The sequence below is a fragment of the Phocoena sinus genome, chromosome 7 (genome assembly GCF_008692025.1).
Source record: "Phocoena sinus isolate mPhoSin1 chromosome 7, mPhoSin1.pri, whole genome shotgun sequence".
In the NCBI taxonomy this organism is placed as follows: Eukaryota; Metazoa; Chordata; class Mammalia; order Artiodactyla; family Phocoenidae; genus Phocoena; species Phocoena sinus.
In genome coordinates, this window is record NC_045769.1 from 26,520,684 (window position 1) to 26,538,472 (window position 17,789).

The following is a 17,789-nucleotide window of genomic DNA, read 5'->3' on the forward strand; positions in this document are numbered from 1 at the left end:
AAACCAGTTCATCTGTACCATTTTTCTACGTTCCACACATATGTGTTAACATACAATATTTGTTTTGCTCTTTCTGACTTACTTCCCCCTGTATGACAGTCTCTAGATCCATCCACGTCTCTACAAAAGACCCAATTTCGTTCCTTTTTATGGCTGAGTAATATTCAATTCTATATATGTACCACAACTTCTTTATCCATTCGTCTGTCAGTGGGCATTTAGGTTTCTTCCATGTCCTGGCTACTGTAAATAGTGCTGCAATGAACATGGGGGTGCATGTGTCTTTCTGAATTATAGTTTTCTCTGGGTATACACCCATTAGTAGGATTGCTGGGTCATATGGTAATTCTATTTTTAGTTTATCAAGGAACCTCCATACTGTTCTCCATAGTGGCCGTATCAATTTACATTCCCACCAACAGTGCAAGAGGGTTCCTTTTTCTCCACACCCTCTCCAGCATTTGTTGTTTGTAGATTTTCTGATGATGCCCTTTCTAACTGTTGTGAGGTGACACCTCACTGTAGTTTTGATTTGCATTTCTCTAATAATTAGTGATGTTGAGCAGCTTTTCATGTGCTTCTTGGCCATCTGTATGTCTTCTTTGGAGAAATGTCTATTTAGGTCTTCTGCCCATTTTTGGATTGGGTTGTTTGTTTTTTTAATATTGAGCTGCATGAGCTGTTTATATATTTTGGAGATTAATCCTTTGTCGTTGATTCCTTTGCAAATATTTTCTACCATTCTGAGGGTTGTCTTTTCGTCTTGATTGTAGTTTCCTTTGCTGTGCAAAAGCTTTATGTTTCATTTGTTTATCTTTGTCTTTCTTTCCATTACTCTAGGAGGTGGATCCAAAAAGATCTTGCTGTGATTTATGTCAAAGAGTGTTCTGCCTATGTTTTCCTCTAAGAGTTTTATAGTGTCTGGTCTTACATTTAGGTCTCTAATCCATTTTGAGTTTATTTTTGTGTATGGTGTTAGGGAGTGTTCTAACTTCATTCTTTTACATATAACTGTCCAGTTTGCCCAGCACCATTTATTGAAGTGACTGTCTTTTCTCCATTGTATATCCTTGCCTCCTTTGTCATAGCTTAGTTGACATTAACGACCTTGACCATTACGTAGTGTCCTTCCTTGTCTCTTGTAACATTCTTTATTTTAAAGTCTATTTTATCTGATGTGAATATTGCTACTCCAGTTTTCTTTTGATTTCCACTTGCACGGAATATTCTTTTCCATCCCCTCACTTTCAGTCTGTATGTGTCCCTAGATCTGAAGTGTGTCTCTTATAGACGGCATATATATGGGTCTTGTTTTTGTACCCATTCAGTGAACCTGTGTCTTCTGGTTGGATCATTTAATTCATTCACGTTTAAGGTAATTATCGATATTTATGTTCCTATTACCATTTTCTTAGTTGTCATGGGTTTGTTTTTGTAGGTCCCTTACTTGTCTTGTGTGTCCCATTTAGAGAAGCTCCTTTAGCATTTTTTGTAGAGCTGGTTTAGTGGTGCTGAATTTCTTAGCTTTTGCTTGTCTGTAAATCTTTTGATTTCTCCGTCGAATCTGAATGAGATCCTTGATGGGTAGAGTAATCTTGGTGGTAGGTTCTTTCCTTTCATCACTTTAAATATATCATGCCACTCCTTTCTGACTTGCAGAGTTTCTGCTGAGAAATCAGCTGTTAACCATATGGGAGTTCCCTTGTATCTTTGTCGTTTTTCCCTCGTTTCAATAATTTTTGTTTCTCTTTAATTTCTGTCAATTTGATTACTATGTGTCTCAGTGAATTTCTCCTTGGGTTTATCCTGCCTGGGACTCTCTGGCTTCCTGAACTTGGGTGGCTATTTCCCTTCCTATGTTAGGGAAGTTTCTGACTATAATCTCTTCAAATATTTTCTTGGGTCCTTTCTCTCTCTCTTCTCCTTCTGGGACCCCTATAACGCGAATATTTTTGCATTTAATGTTGTCCCAGAGGTCTCTTAAGCTATCTTCATTTATTTTCATTATTTTTTCTTTTTTCTATTCCACAGCAGTGAATTCCACCAGTCTGTCTTCAAGGTCCCTTATCCATTCTTCTGCTTTGGTTATTCTGCTATTGATTCCTTCTAGTGTATTTTTCATTTCAGGTATTGTATTGTTCATTTCTGTTTGTTTGTTCTTTAATTCTTCTAGGTCTTTGTTAAACATTTCTTGCATCTTCTTGATCTTTGCTTCCATTCGTTTTCCAAGGTCCTGGATCATCTTCACTATCATTGTTCTGAATTCATTTTCTAGAAGGTTTCCTATCTACACTTCATTTAGTTGCTTTTCTGAGGTTTCATCTTGTTCCTTCACCTGGTACATAGCCCTCTGCTTTTTAATCTTGTCTGTCTTTCTAGGAATGTAGTTTTGGTGCCATAGGCTGCAGGATTGTAGTTCTTCTTCCTTCTGTTGTCTGCCCTATGGTGGATGAGGTTATCTAAGAGACTTCTGTGCCACATCTTCTTTATCCATTCATCTGTCGATGGATACTTAGGTTGTTTCCATGTCCTGCCTATTGTAAATAGAGCTGCAATGACCATTGTGGTACCTGAATCTTTTTGAATTATGGTTTTCTCAGGGTATATGCCCAGTAGTGGGATTGCTGGGTCATATGGTAGTTCTATTTGTAGTTTTTTAAGGAACCTCCATACTGTTCTCCATAGTGGCTGTATCAATTTACATTCCCACCAAGAGTGCAAGAGGGTTCCCTTTTCTCCACACCCTCTCCAGTATATATTGTTTGTAGATTTTTTGACGATGGGCATTCTGACTGGTGTGAGGTGATACCTCATTGTAGTTTTGATTTGCATTTCTCTAATGTTTACTGGCGTTGAGCATTCTTTCATGTATTTGTTGGCAATCTGTATATATTCGAGGAATATCTATTCAGTTCTTTTGCCAATTTGGGGATTGGATTGTTTGTTTTTTTTAATATTGAGCTGCATGAGCTGCTTGTAAATTTTGGAGATTAATCCTTTGTCAGTTGCTTCATTTGCAAATATTTTCTCCCATTCTGAGGGTTGTCTTTTTGTCTTTTTTATGGTTTCCTTGGCTGTACAAGAGCTTTTAAGTTTCATTAGGTCCCATTTGTTTATTTTTGCTTTTATTTCCATTTCTCTAGAAGGTGGGTCAAAAAGGATCTTGCTGTGATTTATGTCATAGAGTGTTCTGCCTATGTTTTCCTCTAAGAGTTTATAGTCTCTGGCCTTACATTTAGGTCTTTAATCCTTTTTGAGTTTATTTTTGTGTATGGTGTTAGGGAGTGTTCTAATTTCATTCTTTTACATGTAGCTGTCCAGTTTTCCCAGCACCACTTATTGAAAAGGCTGTCTTTTCTCCATTCTATATTCTTGCCTCCTTTATCAAAAATAAGGGGACCATATGTGCATGGGTTTATCTCTGGGCTTCCTATCCTGTTCCATTCATCTCTTTCTGTTTTTGTGCCAGTACCAAACTGTCTTGATTACTGTAGCTTTGTAGTGTAGTGTGAAGTCAGAGAGCCTGATTCCTCCAGGTCCGTTTTTCTTTCTGAAGATTGCTTTGGCTTTTCGGGGTCCTTTGTGTTTCAGTACAAATTGTGAAATTTTTTGTTCTAATTCTGTGAAAAATGCCATTTATAATTTGATAGGAATTGCACTGAATCTGTAGATTGCTTTGTGTAGTATAGTCATTTTCACAATGTTGATTCTTCCAATCCAAGAACAGGGTATATCTCTCCATCTGTTTGTATCATCTTTAATTTCTTTAATCAGTGTCTTATAGTTTTCTGCATACAGGTCTTTTGTCTCCTTAGGTAGATTTATTCCTAGGTATTTTATTCTTCTTGTTGCAATGGTAAATGGGAGTGTTTCCTTCATTTCTCTTTCAGAGTTTTCATCATTAGTGTATAGGAATGCAAGAGGTTTCTGTGCATTAATTTTGTATCCTGCTACTTTACCAAATTCATTAATTAGCTCTAGTAGTTTTCTGGTAGCATCTTTAGGATTCTCTATGTATAGTATCATGTCATCTGCAAACAGTGACAGCTTTACTTCTTCTCTTCTGATTTGGATTCCTTTTATTTGTTTTTCTTCTCTGATTGCTGTGGCTAAAATTTCCAAAGCTATTTTGAATAACAGTGGTGACAGTGGCAACCTTGTCTTATTCCTGATCTTAGTGGAAATGCTTTCAGTTTTTCACCATTGAGAACGATGTTGGCTTTGGGTTGGTCATATATGGCCTTTATTAGGTTGAGGTAAGTTCCCCCATGCCTATTGTCTGGAGGTTTTTTACATTTAATGGGTGTTGAATCTTGTCAAAAACTTTTTCTGCATCTATTGAGATGATCATATGGTTTTTCTCCTTGAATTTGTGAATATGGTGTATCACATTGATTGATTTGCGTATATTGAAGAATCCTCGCATTCCTGGGCTGAACCCCACCTCCTCATGGTGTATGATCCTTTTAATGTGTTGTTAGATTCTGTTTCCTAGTATTTTGTTGAGGATTTTTGCGTCTATGTTCATCAGTGATATTGGCCTGTAGTTTTCTTTGTGACATTTTTGTCTGGTTTTGGTATCAGGGTGATGGTGGCCTCGTAGAATGATTTGGGGACTGCTCCTCACTATGCTATATTTTGGAAGAATTTGAGAAGGATAGGTGTTAGCTCTTCTCTAAATATTTGATAGAATTTGCCTGTGAAGCCATCTGGTCCTAGGCTTTTGTTTGTTGGAAGATTTTAAATCACAGTCTCAATTTCAATGCTTGTGATTGGCCTATTTATATTTCCTATTTCTTCCTGGTTCAGTCTTGGAAGGTTGTGCATTTCTAAGAATTGGTCCATTCCTTCCATGTTGTCCATTTTATTGGCATATAGTTGCTCATAGTAATCTTTCATGATCCTTTGTATTTCTGCAGTGTCAGTTGTTACTTCTCCTTTCTCATTTCTAATTCTATTGATTTGAGTCTTCTTCCTTTTTTTTCTTGATGAGTCTGGCTAATGGTTTATCAATTTTGTTTGTCTTCTCAAAGAACCAGCTTTAGTTTTATTGATCTTTGCTGTTGTTTGCTTCATTTATTTTTCATTTATTTCTGATCTGATCTTTTTTATTTTTTTCATTCTGCTAACTTTCGTGGGTTTTTTGTTCTTTTTCTAATTGCTTTAGATGCAAGGTTTGGTTGTTTATTTAAGATATTTCTTGCTTCTTGAGGTAGGAATTTATTGCTATAAACTTCCCTCTTAGAACTGCTTTTGCTGCATCCCATAGGTTTTGGGTCATCATGTTTTCAGCATCATTTGTTTTTAGGTATTTTTTAATTTCCGCTTTGATTTCTTCAGTGATCTCTTGGTTATTAAGTAGTGTATTGTTTAGCCTCCATGTGTTTGTATTTTTTACAGATTTTTTCCTGTAACTGATATCTAGTCTCATAGAGGTGTGGTCAGAAAAGATACTTGGTATGATTTCAATTTCCTAAAACTTACTAAGGCTTGATTTGTGACCCAAGATATGATCTATCCTGGAGAATATTCCATGAGCACTTGAGAAGAAAGTGTATTCTGTTGTTTTTGGATGGAATGTCCTATAAATATCAATTAAGTCCATCTTGTTTAATGTATCATTTAAAGCTTGTATTTCCTTCTTTTTTAAAATTTTGGATCTTCTGTCCATTGTTGAAAGCGTGGTCTTTTTTTTTTTTTTTTTTTTGCGGTACGCCAGCCTTTCACTGTTGTGGCCTCTCCCATTGTGGAGCACAGGCTCTGGACGTGCAGGCTCCGCGGCCATGGCTCATGGGCCCAGCCGCTCTGCAGCATGTGGGATCTTCCCGGAGCAGGGCACGAACCCATGTCCCCGGCATCGGCAGGTGGACTCAACCACTGCGCCACCAGGGAAGCCCTGAAAGTGCGGTCTTAAAGTCCCCTACTACGATTGTGTTACTGTCGATTTCCCCTCTTTTGGCTGTTAGTATTTGCCTTATGTATTGACATGCTCCTATGTTGGGTGCATAAATACTTACAATTGTTATATCTTCTTTTCGGATTGATCCCTTGATCATTATGTAGTGTCCTTCTTTGTCTCTTGTAATAGTATTTATTTTAAACTCTATTATGTCTGATATGAGAATTGCTACTCCAACATTCTTTTGATTTCCATATCCATGGAATATCTTTTTACATCTCTTCACTTTCAGTTCTTTGTGTCCCTGGTGTGAAGTGGGTCTGTTATAGACAGCATATATGTGGGTGTTGTTTTGTATCCATTCAGCCAGCCTATGTCTTTTGGTTGGAGCATTTAATCCATTTACTTTTAAGGTAATTATCGATATGTATGTTCCTACTACCATTTTCTTAATTGTTTTGGGTTTGTAATTGTAGGTCTTTTCCTTCTCTTGTGTTTCCTGTCTAGAGAATTTCCTTTAGCGTTTGTTGTAAAGCTGGTTTGGTGGTGCTGAATTCTCGTAGCTTTTGCATGTCTGTAAAGGTTTTTATTTCTGCATCAAATCTGAATGAGATCCTTGCTGGGTAGAGTAATCTGGGTTGTAGGTTTTTCCCTTTCATCACTTTAAATATGTCCTGCCACTCTCTTCTGGCTTGCAGAGTTTCTGCTGAAAGATCAGCTGTTAACCTTATGGGGATTCCCTTTTATGTTATTTGTTGTTTTTTGCTTGCTGATCTTAATATTTTTTCTTTGTATTTAATTTTCGATAGTTTGATTAATATGTATCTTGGCTTGTTTCTCCTTGGATTTATCCTGTATGGGACTCTCTGCATTTCCTGGACTTGATTAACTATTTCCTTTCCCACATTAGGGAAGTTTTCAAATATAATCTCTTCAAATATTTTCTCAGTCCCTTTCTTTTTCTCTTCTTCTTCTGGGACCCCTATAATTCAAATGTTGGTGCATTTAATATTGTCCCAGAGGTCTCTGAGAGTGTCCTCAATTCTTTTCCTTCTTTTTTCTTTATTGTGCTCTGCAGTAGTTATTTCCACTCTTTTATCTTCCAGGTCACTTATCCATTCTTCTGCCTCAGTTATTCTGCTATTGATTCCTTCTAGAGAAGTTTTAATTTCATTTATTGTGTTGTTCATCATGTTTGTTGGCTCTTTAGTTCTCATATGTCCTTGTTAAAAGTTTCTTGTATTTTCTCCATTCTATTTCCAAGATTTTGGATCATCTTTACTATCATTACTGAATTATTTTTCAGGTAGACTGCCTATTTTCTCTTCATTTGTTTGGTCTGGTGGGTTTTTACCTTGCTCCTTCATCTGCTGTGTGTTTCTCTGTCTTCTCATTTTTCTTAACTTACTGTTTTCAGTGTCTCCTTTTCGCAGGCTTCAGGTTTGTAGTTTCTGTTGTTTTTGGTGTCTGTCTCCAGTGGCTAAGGTTGGTTCAGTGGGTTGTGTAGGCTTCCTGGTGGAGGGGACTAGTGCCTGTGTTCTGGTGGATGAGGCTGTATCTTGTCTTTCTGTTGGGCAGGACCGTGTCCGGTAATGTGTTTTGGGGTGTCTGTGACCTTATGATGATTTTAGGCAGCCTCTCTGCTAATGGGTGTGGTTGTGTTCCTGTCTTGTTATTAGTTTGGCATAGGGTGTGCAGCACTGTAGCTTGCTGGTCATTGAGTGGAGTTGGGTCTTAGCGTTGAGGTGGAGATATCTGGGTGAGCTTTCGCCATTTGATATTAGGTGGAGCTGGGAGTTCTCTGGTGAACCAATTTCCTGAACTTGGCTCTCCCACCTCAGAGGCACAGCCCTGACACCCGGCCAGAGCACTAAGACCCTGTCAGCCACACGGCCACTCACAAAAAGAGAAAAAGGAAAAAAAAAAAAAAAATATATATATATATATATATATAGTTACTCTCAAAGTCTACTCCCTCAATTTTGGTAAGATTCATTGTCCATTCAGTTATTCCAGAGACGCAGGGTACATCTAGTTGATTGTGGAGATTTAATCCACTGCTTCTGAGACTGCTTGGAGGGATTTTCCTTTCTCTGTTCGCACAGCTCCTGGGGTTCAGCTTTAGATTGGCCCCGTCTCTGCGTGTAGGTCGCCTGAGGGCATCTTTTCTTCGCTCAGACAGGACAGGGTTAAAGGAGCAGGTGATTAGGGGCTCTGGTTCACTCAGGCCAGGGGGAGGGAGGGGTATGGCATGTTAGGTGAGCCTGCGGTGGCAGAGGACAACATGTCCTTGCAACAGCCTGAGGTGTGCTGTGTGTTCTCCTGGGGAAGTTGTCCCTGGATCACGGCAACCTGGCACTGGCGGGCCGCACAGGCTCCCGGGAGGTGAGGTGTGAAGAGTGACCTTTGCTCGCACACAGGGCTTTTGGTGGCTGCAGCAGCAGCCTTAGCGTTTCATGCCCGTTTCTGGTGTCTGTTCTGATAACCGCGGCTCGTGTCCATCTCTGGAACTCATTTAGGTGGTGCTCTGAATCCGCTCTCCTTGCGCACCCCGAAACAATGGTCTCTTGCCTCTTAGGCAGATCCAGACTTTTTCCCAGCCTCTCTCCCGCTTAGCTGTGGTGTACTCGCCCCCTTCAAGCTGTGTTCACGCAGCCAACCCCAGTCCTCTCCCTGGGATTTGACCTCCGAAGCCCGAGCCTCAGCTCCCAGCCCCCGCCTGCCCCGGTGGATGAGCAGACAAGCTTCTCGGGCTGGTGAGTGTTTGTCGGCACCGATCCTCTGTGTGGGAATCTCTCCACTTTGCCCTCCACAGCCCTGTTGCTGCGCTCTCCTCCATGGCCCCGAAGCTTCCCCGCTCTGCCACCTGCAGTCTCCGCCCGCGAAGGGGCTTCCTAGTGCGTGGAAACCTTTCCTCCTTCACAGCTCCCTCCCAGAGGGGTCAGTCCCGTCCCTATTCTTTTGTCTCTGTTTTTTTCTTTTTTCTTTTGCCCTACCCAGGTACGTGGGGACTTTCTTGCCTTTTGGGAGGTCTGAGGTCTTCTGCCAGCATTCAGTAGGTGTTCTGTAGGAGTTGTTCCACATGTAGATGTATTTCTGATGTACTTGTGGGGAGGAAGGTGACCTCCACGTCTTACTCCTCTGCCATCTTGAAGGTCTTCCCCTCAACGTATGTTTTTAATATGAGCCCATATCACTCATAATCAAATATAATAGGCAATACCACTATTTTGTCTGTGCTAATCTATTCAGCCGAACTTTGAAAACCTAACTGCCTCTGATAAAAGCAGGGTTCACCTTAAACTAACCTAGCACATGAAGAACATGATATGGTCTTGTAAAGTGTTTTCCCAAATACTAGGACTGATTATATTCTATTCAACCTGCCAAGTCTACAGCTTGAATTGAATTTCCCAATTTTATTCCCTTCCCATTCTGGTATCCTCATCACTGTTTACTGCTCCCACAACATCATTGGGCTATGAAAACACAAAAATCTACCTGGGATATATAATCTCACTAACATCTATTCTCAGGAATATCGTGGAGGAGGGAATAAAATCAGAGATAGAGTAGAAGGATTGCATAAATTCTCAGTGTCTTTCTTCTGGTCATGGGTATGTGGCCATGTTTTTATTTTCAAAGCTGTTCTTTCTGTTTACAGAGATCCTGTGTCTATACATATGCCAACAATCTACAACAGATTTTCTTGAAGAATCCTTTTCAATTTGAAATTGTATCTTTTTTTTTCTTTTTTAAGAAAAAATATATAATTTAATGAGTAAACTTTGGTGGCATTAAGGGAATTTAGTTAACATTCATGAGATAAAGTTTCTTTCTGTTCTGGGATATGAAGGTTTCATGTAAGAAAAAAACAAGTGTCCACCTCTTATAACAAGAAGAAGGAAGTAGATGGGGCTGAGATATTCTCAGAAGAAGGGTCAAATATCTCAGCTAGCAGATATGAAAGCAAAAGATAAACTTACCTTCATCTTGGTCATTGGAACAATTTCAAGAAAGACTATATAACTGAGGTAATACATGCAGGGTTCATTTAATATATCCACGAACTATAACTCACTAAGTTCAAAAACTCCTCCAAGAGGACTAAACAAATAATGGCCCCAGTGCTGTATACTTCCTGGTTTTCCTTTTTCAGCAGGTAGGTATTCAATTTAGGCAAAATTCTTATGCACCTAGTTACCTTCTCCACTTGTTTACCAGCCCTATCACATGAGCTGAATTACAACGGCTTTAACTTGTCACTTGGAATAGTGAACATAGAGTGGGCACTCAATAAACTACTGCTGAGTGAATTAATCTCAAAACCATTCAGTAACAAACATCCCAATCAAGTATTCAGTCTTGAAAATTACATCAAAAACAGTAAAACAGGATGGCAGAGACCCAAATGACAGAAATTGACCAGATCTGTTCTTTTACACACCAATGGGTTCCTTGGGCAAAGGGAAAAAAACATATATATATGTAAACATAGATTTGGCTAAATATGATTATCATACCTTATCTCGAATTATTTTAGTCAGCATTCTTGTATCCACTCCATAAATTGCAGGGACCTGTAAGGAAAATAATTGTAGTGACAGTAAAACTGGAGGAAATTTGGTCCAGCAGAGTGTTTTCAAGTTACAAACTTAACATCATCTATCTTCTTGAGCAGTAAATAATTTCCCTACTCCTTTTCTCTGATCCAGGGTGTCTGTGTCACAAGAACAAGGTAAATTGCTGTTCAGGTGGGCACAGGACTCTTAATATCCAGACCCTTCCTCAGAGTGAAAAGTGAGAAATTCTGAACATCAGTCTTCTGCTACAGCTCTTTTGCTTTTAATCCAGGATGTTAAATAAGCAATATAATTTTATAGATACATATATATTTTTAAAAAATGGAATTTGTGAACTTCATAAGCAAAGATATGTAATTAATAGGCAAATCCATGTTGTGAACCACATGTTCCTGGCACATGGTAGGCAATCCTGAAGGTTATCCTGAAGGTGCTTGTTAGGTAGTCATGCTGTATTAAAATTTTGCCCAATCTATTAGTAAATCAGGCACACCATTTGTTTTAGTTTCTTTGACTAGGTTGGATAGAGATAGATGTAGTACAGTACGTTCCCCCTTCTCCCCAGTTTTGCTTCTAGTGGTTTCAGTTACCTGTGATCAACCATAGTCTGAAAATATTAAATGGAAAATGTCAGAAATAAACAATTCATAAGTTTTAAATTGTACACCACTCTGAATAGTGTGATGAAACCTCCCACCATCCTGCTCTGTCCCACCCAGAAGCTGAACCACCCCTTTGTCCAGCAGTGCCCACCCATTAGTCATTTAATAGCCACCTGGATTGTCAGGTCAACTGTTGCGGTATGGCAGTTCTATGTTCAAGTAACACTTATCTTACTTAATAATGGCTCCACAGTGCAAGAGTAGTGACGCTGGCAATTCAGATATTCCCTTACTGTGCCTAATTTATAAACTAGACTTTATCATAGGTATGTACACATAGGAAAAGACTTAGTAGATATAGGGTTTGGTACTATCCATGGTTTCAGGCGTCCACTGGGGGTCTTAGAACGTATTCCCCGTGGATAAAAGGGGAAAGAGCAGCAAGTTAAGAATGAGGAAACAGGTTTTAGTTTCTTTTCTTCCATCATTTATCTGAGTGATATTTGAGCAAGATGTTTCCCCATTACCTGTACATAGAAGGAGGTAAACTGGTTATTATTTTAGACACTCTTCTACTCTATGTGTCTATGATCATGGAAGAAGATTCACAGCACATTTTAAAAACAAACTAACAAAACATGGATTAAGTTTATACTTCAACTATTAGTTCTGACACAAAGCAGCTATAATATCAGGTGTCTAAATAACACAAAGGAAACATTAAGGGGAAGAGGGAGGAGTCTCCTGAATGATGATTACAAGGAGGTAAATTCAGATAATGATTGAGAAGAAACTAGCAAAGACCTAGGAGATAATACATATGCCTTCTTCTCTCTTGTAAAAATTTAGCAAGAATGAGGAAACAAAGATCAAGATTTTTTGCTTTGTTAGAAAGAGGAAACGTTTAGCCTCAGTTGGCAGATGCTCCTCAGAGAGACAGAGTTTCTCAGAATATTCGGTCAATTACAGGCCCAGTTGCAACTTAACAAAAAGCAGCTACAGTAACACTGGAAATAAAGCTTAGTATATTAGGTCTGTTAACTTTAAGTAGGTCTGACTTTCAAACCAGGAGAATCCCCTTATCTGATTAGAAAATAATAAAGTAAGGAAGATATAAGGTTAGTAACTTATTTATTACTTCAAATGAAGTGATATCTAATTATACGTCATAGTCATAACGTTTAAGCCCAAAGAGACTTGACCGCAATCGGTTTATATTAATTAAGAATTAAAATTAAGAATGTATGGTATGATTACATGACCTGAGCAAGGTCACATAGCTCATTAATGGTAGAGCTGGAACCAGAATCCATGACACAAGTTACATCTCTAGATCCTCATTAAAAGGGGGAGGTTATGTTGCTCCGGAGAGTAGAAAATTCTAAAATTTTCTCTAACCCCTTTCCAGAATGAGAAAGTCTGTCTACCAAGCATGTATGAGTGCCACCTAGTGGATAAACTGAAAATATAAGGTCCTGAGTGTTTATATAAAGAATGAGTTCTGGACAGTTCTGGACAGTAGTAACAGTTCAGCCTGAAGGAATCGCGCTCTGAAACAAAAGGGTCCCAAACTGCCTGATCTGCTTTATCTGTTCGGCCCTTTTCAATTACACACACCTTCCCAACTTTCCACGGGCCCCACCAATCGTCCTTAGGTGATGCTGGATGACCTATCACATTTCTCACCTTTTCTTCCTGTAGCCATTGCCCTAGACTCTTGGCAGCCAGCCAGTGGTGGTAGTCATCACTATAATTCAGCACCAGCAAACCTGCAACCTAGAAAGACAGGCAGTCATTTTAAAAATGTGATCACAAAATACTACCCAACTCTTGTGACTTGTCTTCTTTTTAATTAATAAATTTATTTTTTTCCATTATTTTTCAAATTCTTTTCCCATTTAGGTTATTACAGAATATTGAGCAGAGTTCCCTGTGCTATACAGTAGGTCCTTGTTAGTTATCTATATATTTTAAATATAGCAGTGTGTACATGTGAATCCCAAATTCCCAGTCTATCCCCTCTGTTATGACTTAAGAGTCAGTTTGCATTCTTCAAGCTTTATTATATTCACTGATACAACACTTAAAATTTTGAAACTTGAAAAAAAATGTGATTAAAAAGTTTTCTCGTAAAATATAATAATTGTTACCTTAATTACCATGCGGGGAACAGTCTTACTTGGTTTTCCAAATCCTGAGAGTAAACTAGGTCCCCCTTCTCAGTACCCTGTACTTTTCCACAATGGCATTTATCGATAATCTAATTAATAATTATTTGCTTAATGTACATAGAGAATAAGACAATTTTAAAATTTACATTTAAAAGAAACTAAATATTGGGGGGAAATGGTGAGATATAAAACTAAATTAAATGATCAGTCCAAGTCATTCAAAAATAGAGTGGTGAATTTAGAGTGTAAATTTTTGAATCGTTTATATGGTTCACATCCCTAAGATATTATTCAAATTTGCCTTGAATAGGAAATTTTAATTGTGTTTATTTTTCGGCTGGCATACACGTTATCTTTTACTCATCTCCCAAAGAGGATAAAATTTAAAAGGTAAATAATTGATACAGAGTTGATTCTTAAAATCCATTTAAAAGGTGATTCAACTCGAATTCTTGCAGCATAGTTGCTATCTGAACTTATAACAACATTTTTCCAAATGAAGCCAGTTTTATCCACGGCATTAAAAATAAATCCAGAGTGCCCTGAGAAATGAAACTCAGAATAATGTCATGTTAAAGATTATTTTCATACACCTAGGAGTAAGATTGAGAATATAAATTTAATGATTTGTACTATAGGATTGAGGCCGAAATTTTGTCCAGCTTAGATTCTTAATAAATCAACTATGCTTTTTAAATAGTCATCACTGGTACTACCTTAATTCCATCAGACTCCAAATATTTGCTAAGTCCCAGTTCATCCAGTGCAGTAGTGTCAGGGGCTCCACCATTCCCAACAATCGGATTGGCCATGGTGAGAATCTGTCCCTTGTAAGCAGGGTCAGTAAGAGCTTCCGGGTACCTAGGTAAAGATGCCAAGAAATTATCAATAAAAAAGTGTATTCTACATACATGATCTTAATTATTGAACCCTTGAAAATTAGAGAACATGAGAATAAAATCCTACAAGCTCATCTCTAGATTTTGCCGAACCTAAGGAAATGTTATGATAGAATATGGAAATTTATCCCATGATATTACTGATATGAAAAGACTCTTAAGTAATATGGCATATTCTCATTTAATTTTCATTCCCTCAATTTCTTAAATTTTTTAATTCCTTGAAAAATTCTTCACAGGGTCTTAAGTTTTTAAATATTGCTCTATTTAAAGTTTGCAGATATCTTCAAGAATCCCCTAGCCTACCAGACATGAGTGGGTCCAAAATGATATTTACTACTGAGGGCTGACAGTTTCACCAAAATATTAACTGTCAAAAATTGAAAAGTTCTCTTAAAATATCTTTGAGGATATTGAAGAGCATGCTGATTACGTCAGTGATGGTCACCTGGGTATATATGTTTATTAAAATTCACTGAACATTTAAAACTCTGATTTATTTTCTATGAAAGAAATACTTAATAAAGTTGATTTTTTAATATTTTAGTTATATAGAGAGGTATATGTTTGATAGTTATTATCAAGTTATCATTGATAGTATATGTTTGATAGTTATTATTTTATTATAGAAGAAAATCAATCCCCAAAAAATTGACCCAAAGCATTTCTGTCTTCTAAATTAAAAGATTCCAAGTAACTATTTTAAAGTACTGATGTGGAATTAAGAAGAAATGCAGAAGAGCTTTATTTTAAAGTGTGGGGAGGAAAAAATAAGAATACATGTATTCTTGGGCCTCCCTGGTGGCGCAGTGGTTGAGAGTCCGCCTGCCGATGCAGGGGACACGGGTTCGTGCCCCGGTCTGGGAACATCCCACATGCCGTGGAGCAGCTGGGCCCGTGAGCCGTGGCCACTGAGCCTGCGCGTCCGGAGCCTGTGCTCCGCAATGGGAGAGGCCACAACAGTGAGAGGCCCGCATACCGCAAAAAAAAAAAAAAAAAGAATACATGTATTCTTGTTTTTATTCTACATATAAATAAAATTATATATAAAATTTCTATTCTTAATAATAAGAAACATTATTCCCATAAATACCAGGATCTATCTACAGCTATTCCATGCATTGCAATGAGATTTTTTTCCTACCCTCTTAACATGTTCACTTCCCACAGAGACAGTTAAACCTAATCTTTCTTGTGGATTACTACTGAAAGTGAATTTAGGTGCTGAGGGGGGACAGACTGACAACCTCGAAAGCAATAAAATTCAGCTCCAGCAGTAGTCAACACGAATTCTTCAACCCTTATCCAGACTAACTTCTCCCAGAACTCCTTTTGCCAACAGAATACTTAGTCTCTCAGCTCAGCAACCTCTAAAGTGACTAAGATGCTGTGATATTTACCCACACCTCCATCAGCTAATTTCTCAGATTCCCTCGCACTTGTCAGGAACTAATAATTTTTTAACCAAGGCTTACACATAATATAAATGCATTTCTTGAAGATGAAAAACAAAATAACTCCCTTAATTATCAACCCCTTGCTGAGTGAGCCACACATGAATAAAAGCAGCATTTCTCAATGGAAAATGGGATGTGTGGACTAATCTTATTAATGAATGCATTTTTCTACATCAAAAGAAGTCGTTAATTAATTTAATTTTACTTCTTTTCTTCTTTCTTCCCATGAAAGAACTGGCCATTCCCTTTAAACATATGCCTACAATGCTCTCTCCAGAAAATGAATAAGTATAGCTTGTCCTAGAGAACTGCAGTGCTGGAAGAAAATTAATCCATCAGGTCCTGTTTGACTTTTGTGATGTGACAAGATTTATTACCTATAATCTATCACAGAGAAGAAAACTCGAGTGCCCTCCATCATTCTGATCTATATTAAACAGCTGTTTGTTGGCAGGTATATTAACACAGTTAGTAATTAGTGCTGTCAAAAGGCTTAAATAATTGCCTGGTGAAGCAAAACTCTGCAAACAGTTTTCATACACTGTAATTTAATGTTCTCACCAGTGGAACTATTTTAAAAACCATCTAATATTCTTTATTTCAAACAGAGAGCTAAGAGTTTAGAGGATAATGCACATTAATAATATAATGGAAGTTTGGTCAATCAATATCTTCAATACCGGTTAACCCAATGCCTCCTTGTCTTTAAAAGGCTAACTGAATTTCCCTAAAGAATTCATCAAATATTTTACAGTTTAGTCTACTGAATCTCTAATGGAAACCTTTTGAAACCATCTAATTTTTTAAGATGTAATTTTTAAAATTCCTAGCCATAAATTACTATCTAATCCAATCCCCTCACACTTTACATGTGGAAACTAAGATTCAGAAAGGTTAAGTGATTTTCTCAATATCACATAATCAGTTACCATTAGAACTGAGACCAGAACTTCAGCCACCTGGTTCCCAGATGAACATTTGTTGGCTAGATAAGAACAGCTACATGATTTCTGTAGCAACTCTTACCTTTGCTGCTCTACACCTATTAGCAGAAATTAAATACTGAATTCAGTCTCAGTTGATAAATTTTGAAAATATCCGATCTATGAACCTGCTCTCCTGTGTATTACTTTAAGATAATAAATGTATCTGTTATTTTACCTTTCTTATTAGAGTGTAAATTATATGTTGTATTTTATATAATTTTGCACTATAATACCTAAGGAATTTCTTAGCTCTTTATAATAGTTCATATTAGATGTGCAAAGTTGATTCTTAATTTCACTAATGGAATGGCACTAGAGAGTGCTACCCATCCTTTTCCCTGTTCGATTTTCACCTTAAATCAGATTGATACTGACCCCCCACCTTACAGAAGCCACTTGGTAATCTCATATAACTTGTGTCTTTGTATCCTAAGTTTCTAGAATTAATTTTGTTCTTTTTTAGCAGGGGAACACCAGTGTCTGTATTCTCTTCCATTTACAGCCACAGGGAGGAGCTTGTGTCTATGGCCCTTTTCAGGGTTGGCTTGAGCAAGCTATGTACAAGCACAGGGCAACGTCAGGACAATGTGTAGTATTATGATGATGATGTGGTGATTTCAATTTCCCACCATGAATAAGATCATCCAGTTATTCCTCTATATAGAGGAAGAATAAAGCCTTGGAATAGAAGCATTACTCACCCTGCTAGGCCAGTATTAAAAACCACTTCACCAGCAACAGAGGATGGATGGCCAAAGGAGTAACCTTTCATCTTAGTTCCATCTTCCAGGACAATGTGCGCTGTCTGTGCCTAAAGAAACAGACTCATGAATCATAGCAGAATACAAAATATAAAGTACAACTAGTTGAAAAACTCCAAAAGTACACTACATAAATGTATTAAATAAATGAACAGTATATTTGATGAAACCATACTATCTAGATTCTGAGTCACTCTCCTGTTTTCTTCAAACGTATGGCTCTTTTCACAGGCAGGTGTTTTATTTTGTTTTGCTTGAAAGAGTAACTGAAGCATGTTGATACACTGTCTATCCTAAGTCTACTTGTAGAGTTATTGACAATCCAGAAATACTTCAGTTTAGCTGTAATGCTATGTGTCTGTCTTTTCCCTCTTAATATTCCCTAGCTTTGTCAAGTATAGCTTAAGGGAAATTCATGAGTTTGCAAAAAC

General features: G+C 37.7%; 1 protein-coding gene across 1 annotated transcript in view; it reads right to left on the reverse strand.

Annotated features, from left to right (window-relative positions):
- The window catches only part of CPS1 (carbamoyl-phosphate synthase 1), a 144,145-nt gene that overhangs the window by 107,435 nt on the left and 18,921 nt on the right, over positions 1 to 17,789 (reverse strand). Inside the window, exons 2-5 of the mRNA XM_032637342.1 lie at positions 17,299 to 17,408; positions 13,972 to 14,116; positions 12,771 to 12,860; positions 10,423 to 10,479 (exon numbers count right to left, since the gene is read on the reverse strand). Coding sequence (XP_032493233.1) covers positions 10,423 to 10,479; positions 12,771 to 12,860; positions 13,972 to 14,116; positions 17,299 to 17,408 — 402 coding nt within the window. The remainder of the gene's footprint in view (positions 1 to 10,422; positions 10,480 to 12,770; positions 12,861 to 13,971; positions 14,117 to 17,298; positions 17,409 to 17,789) is intronic.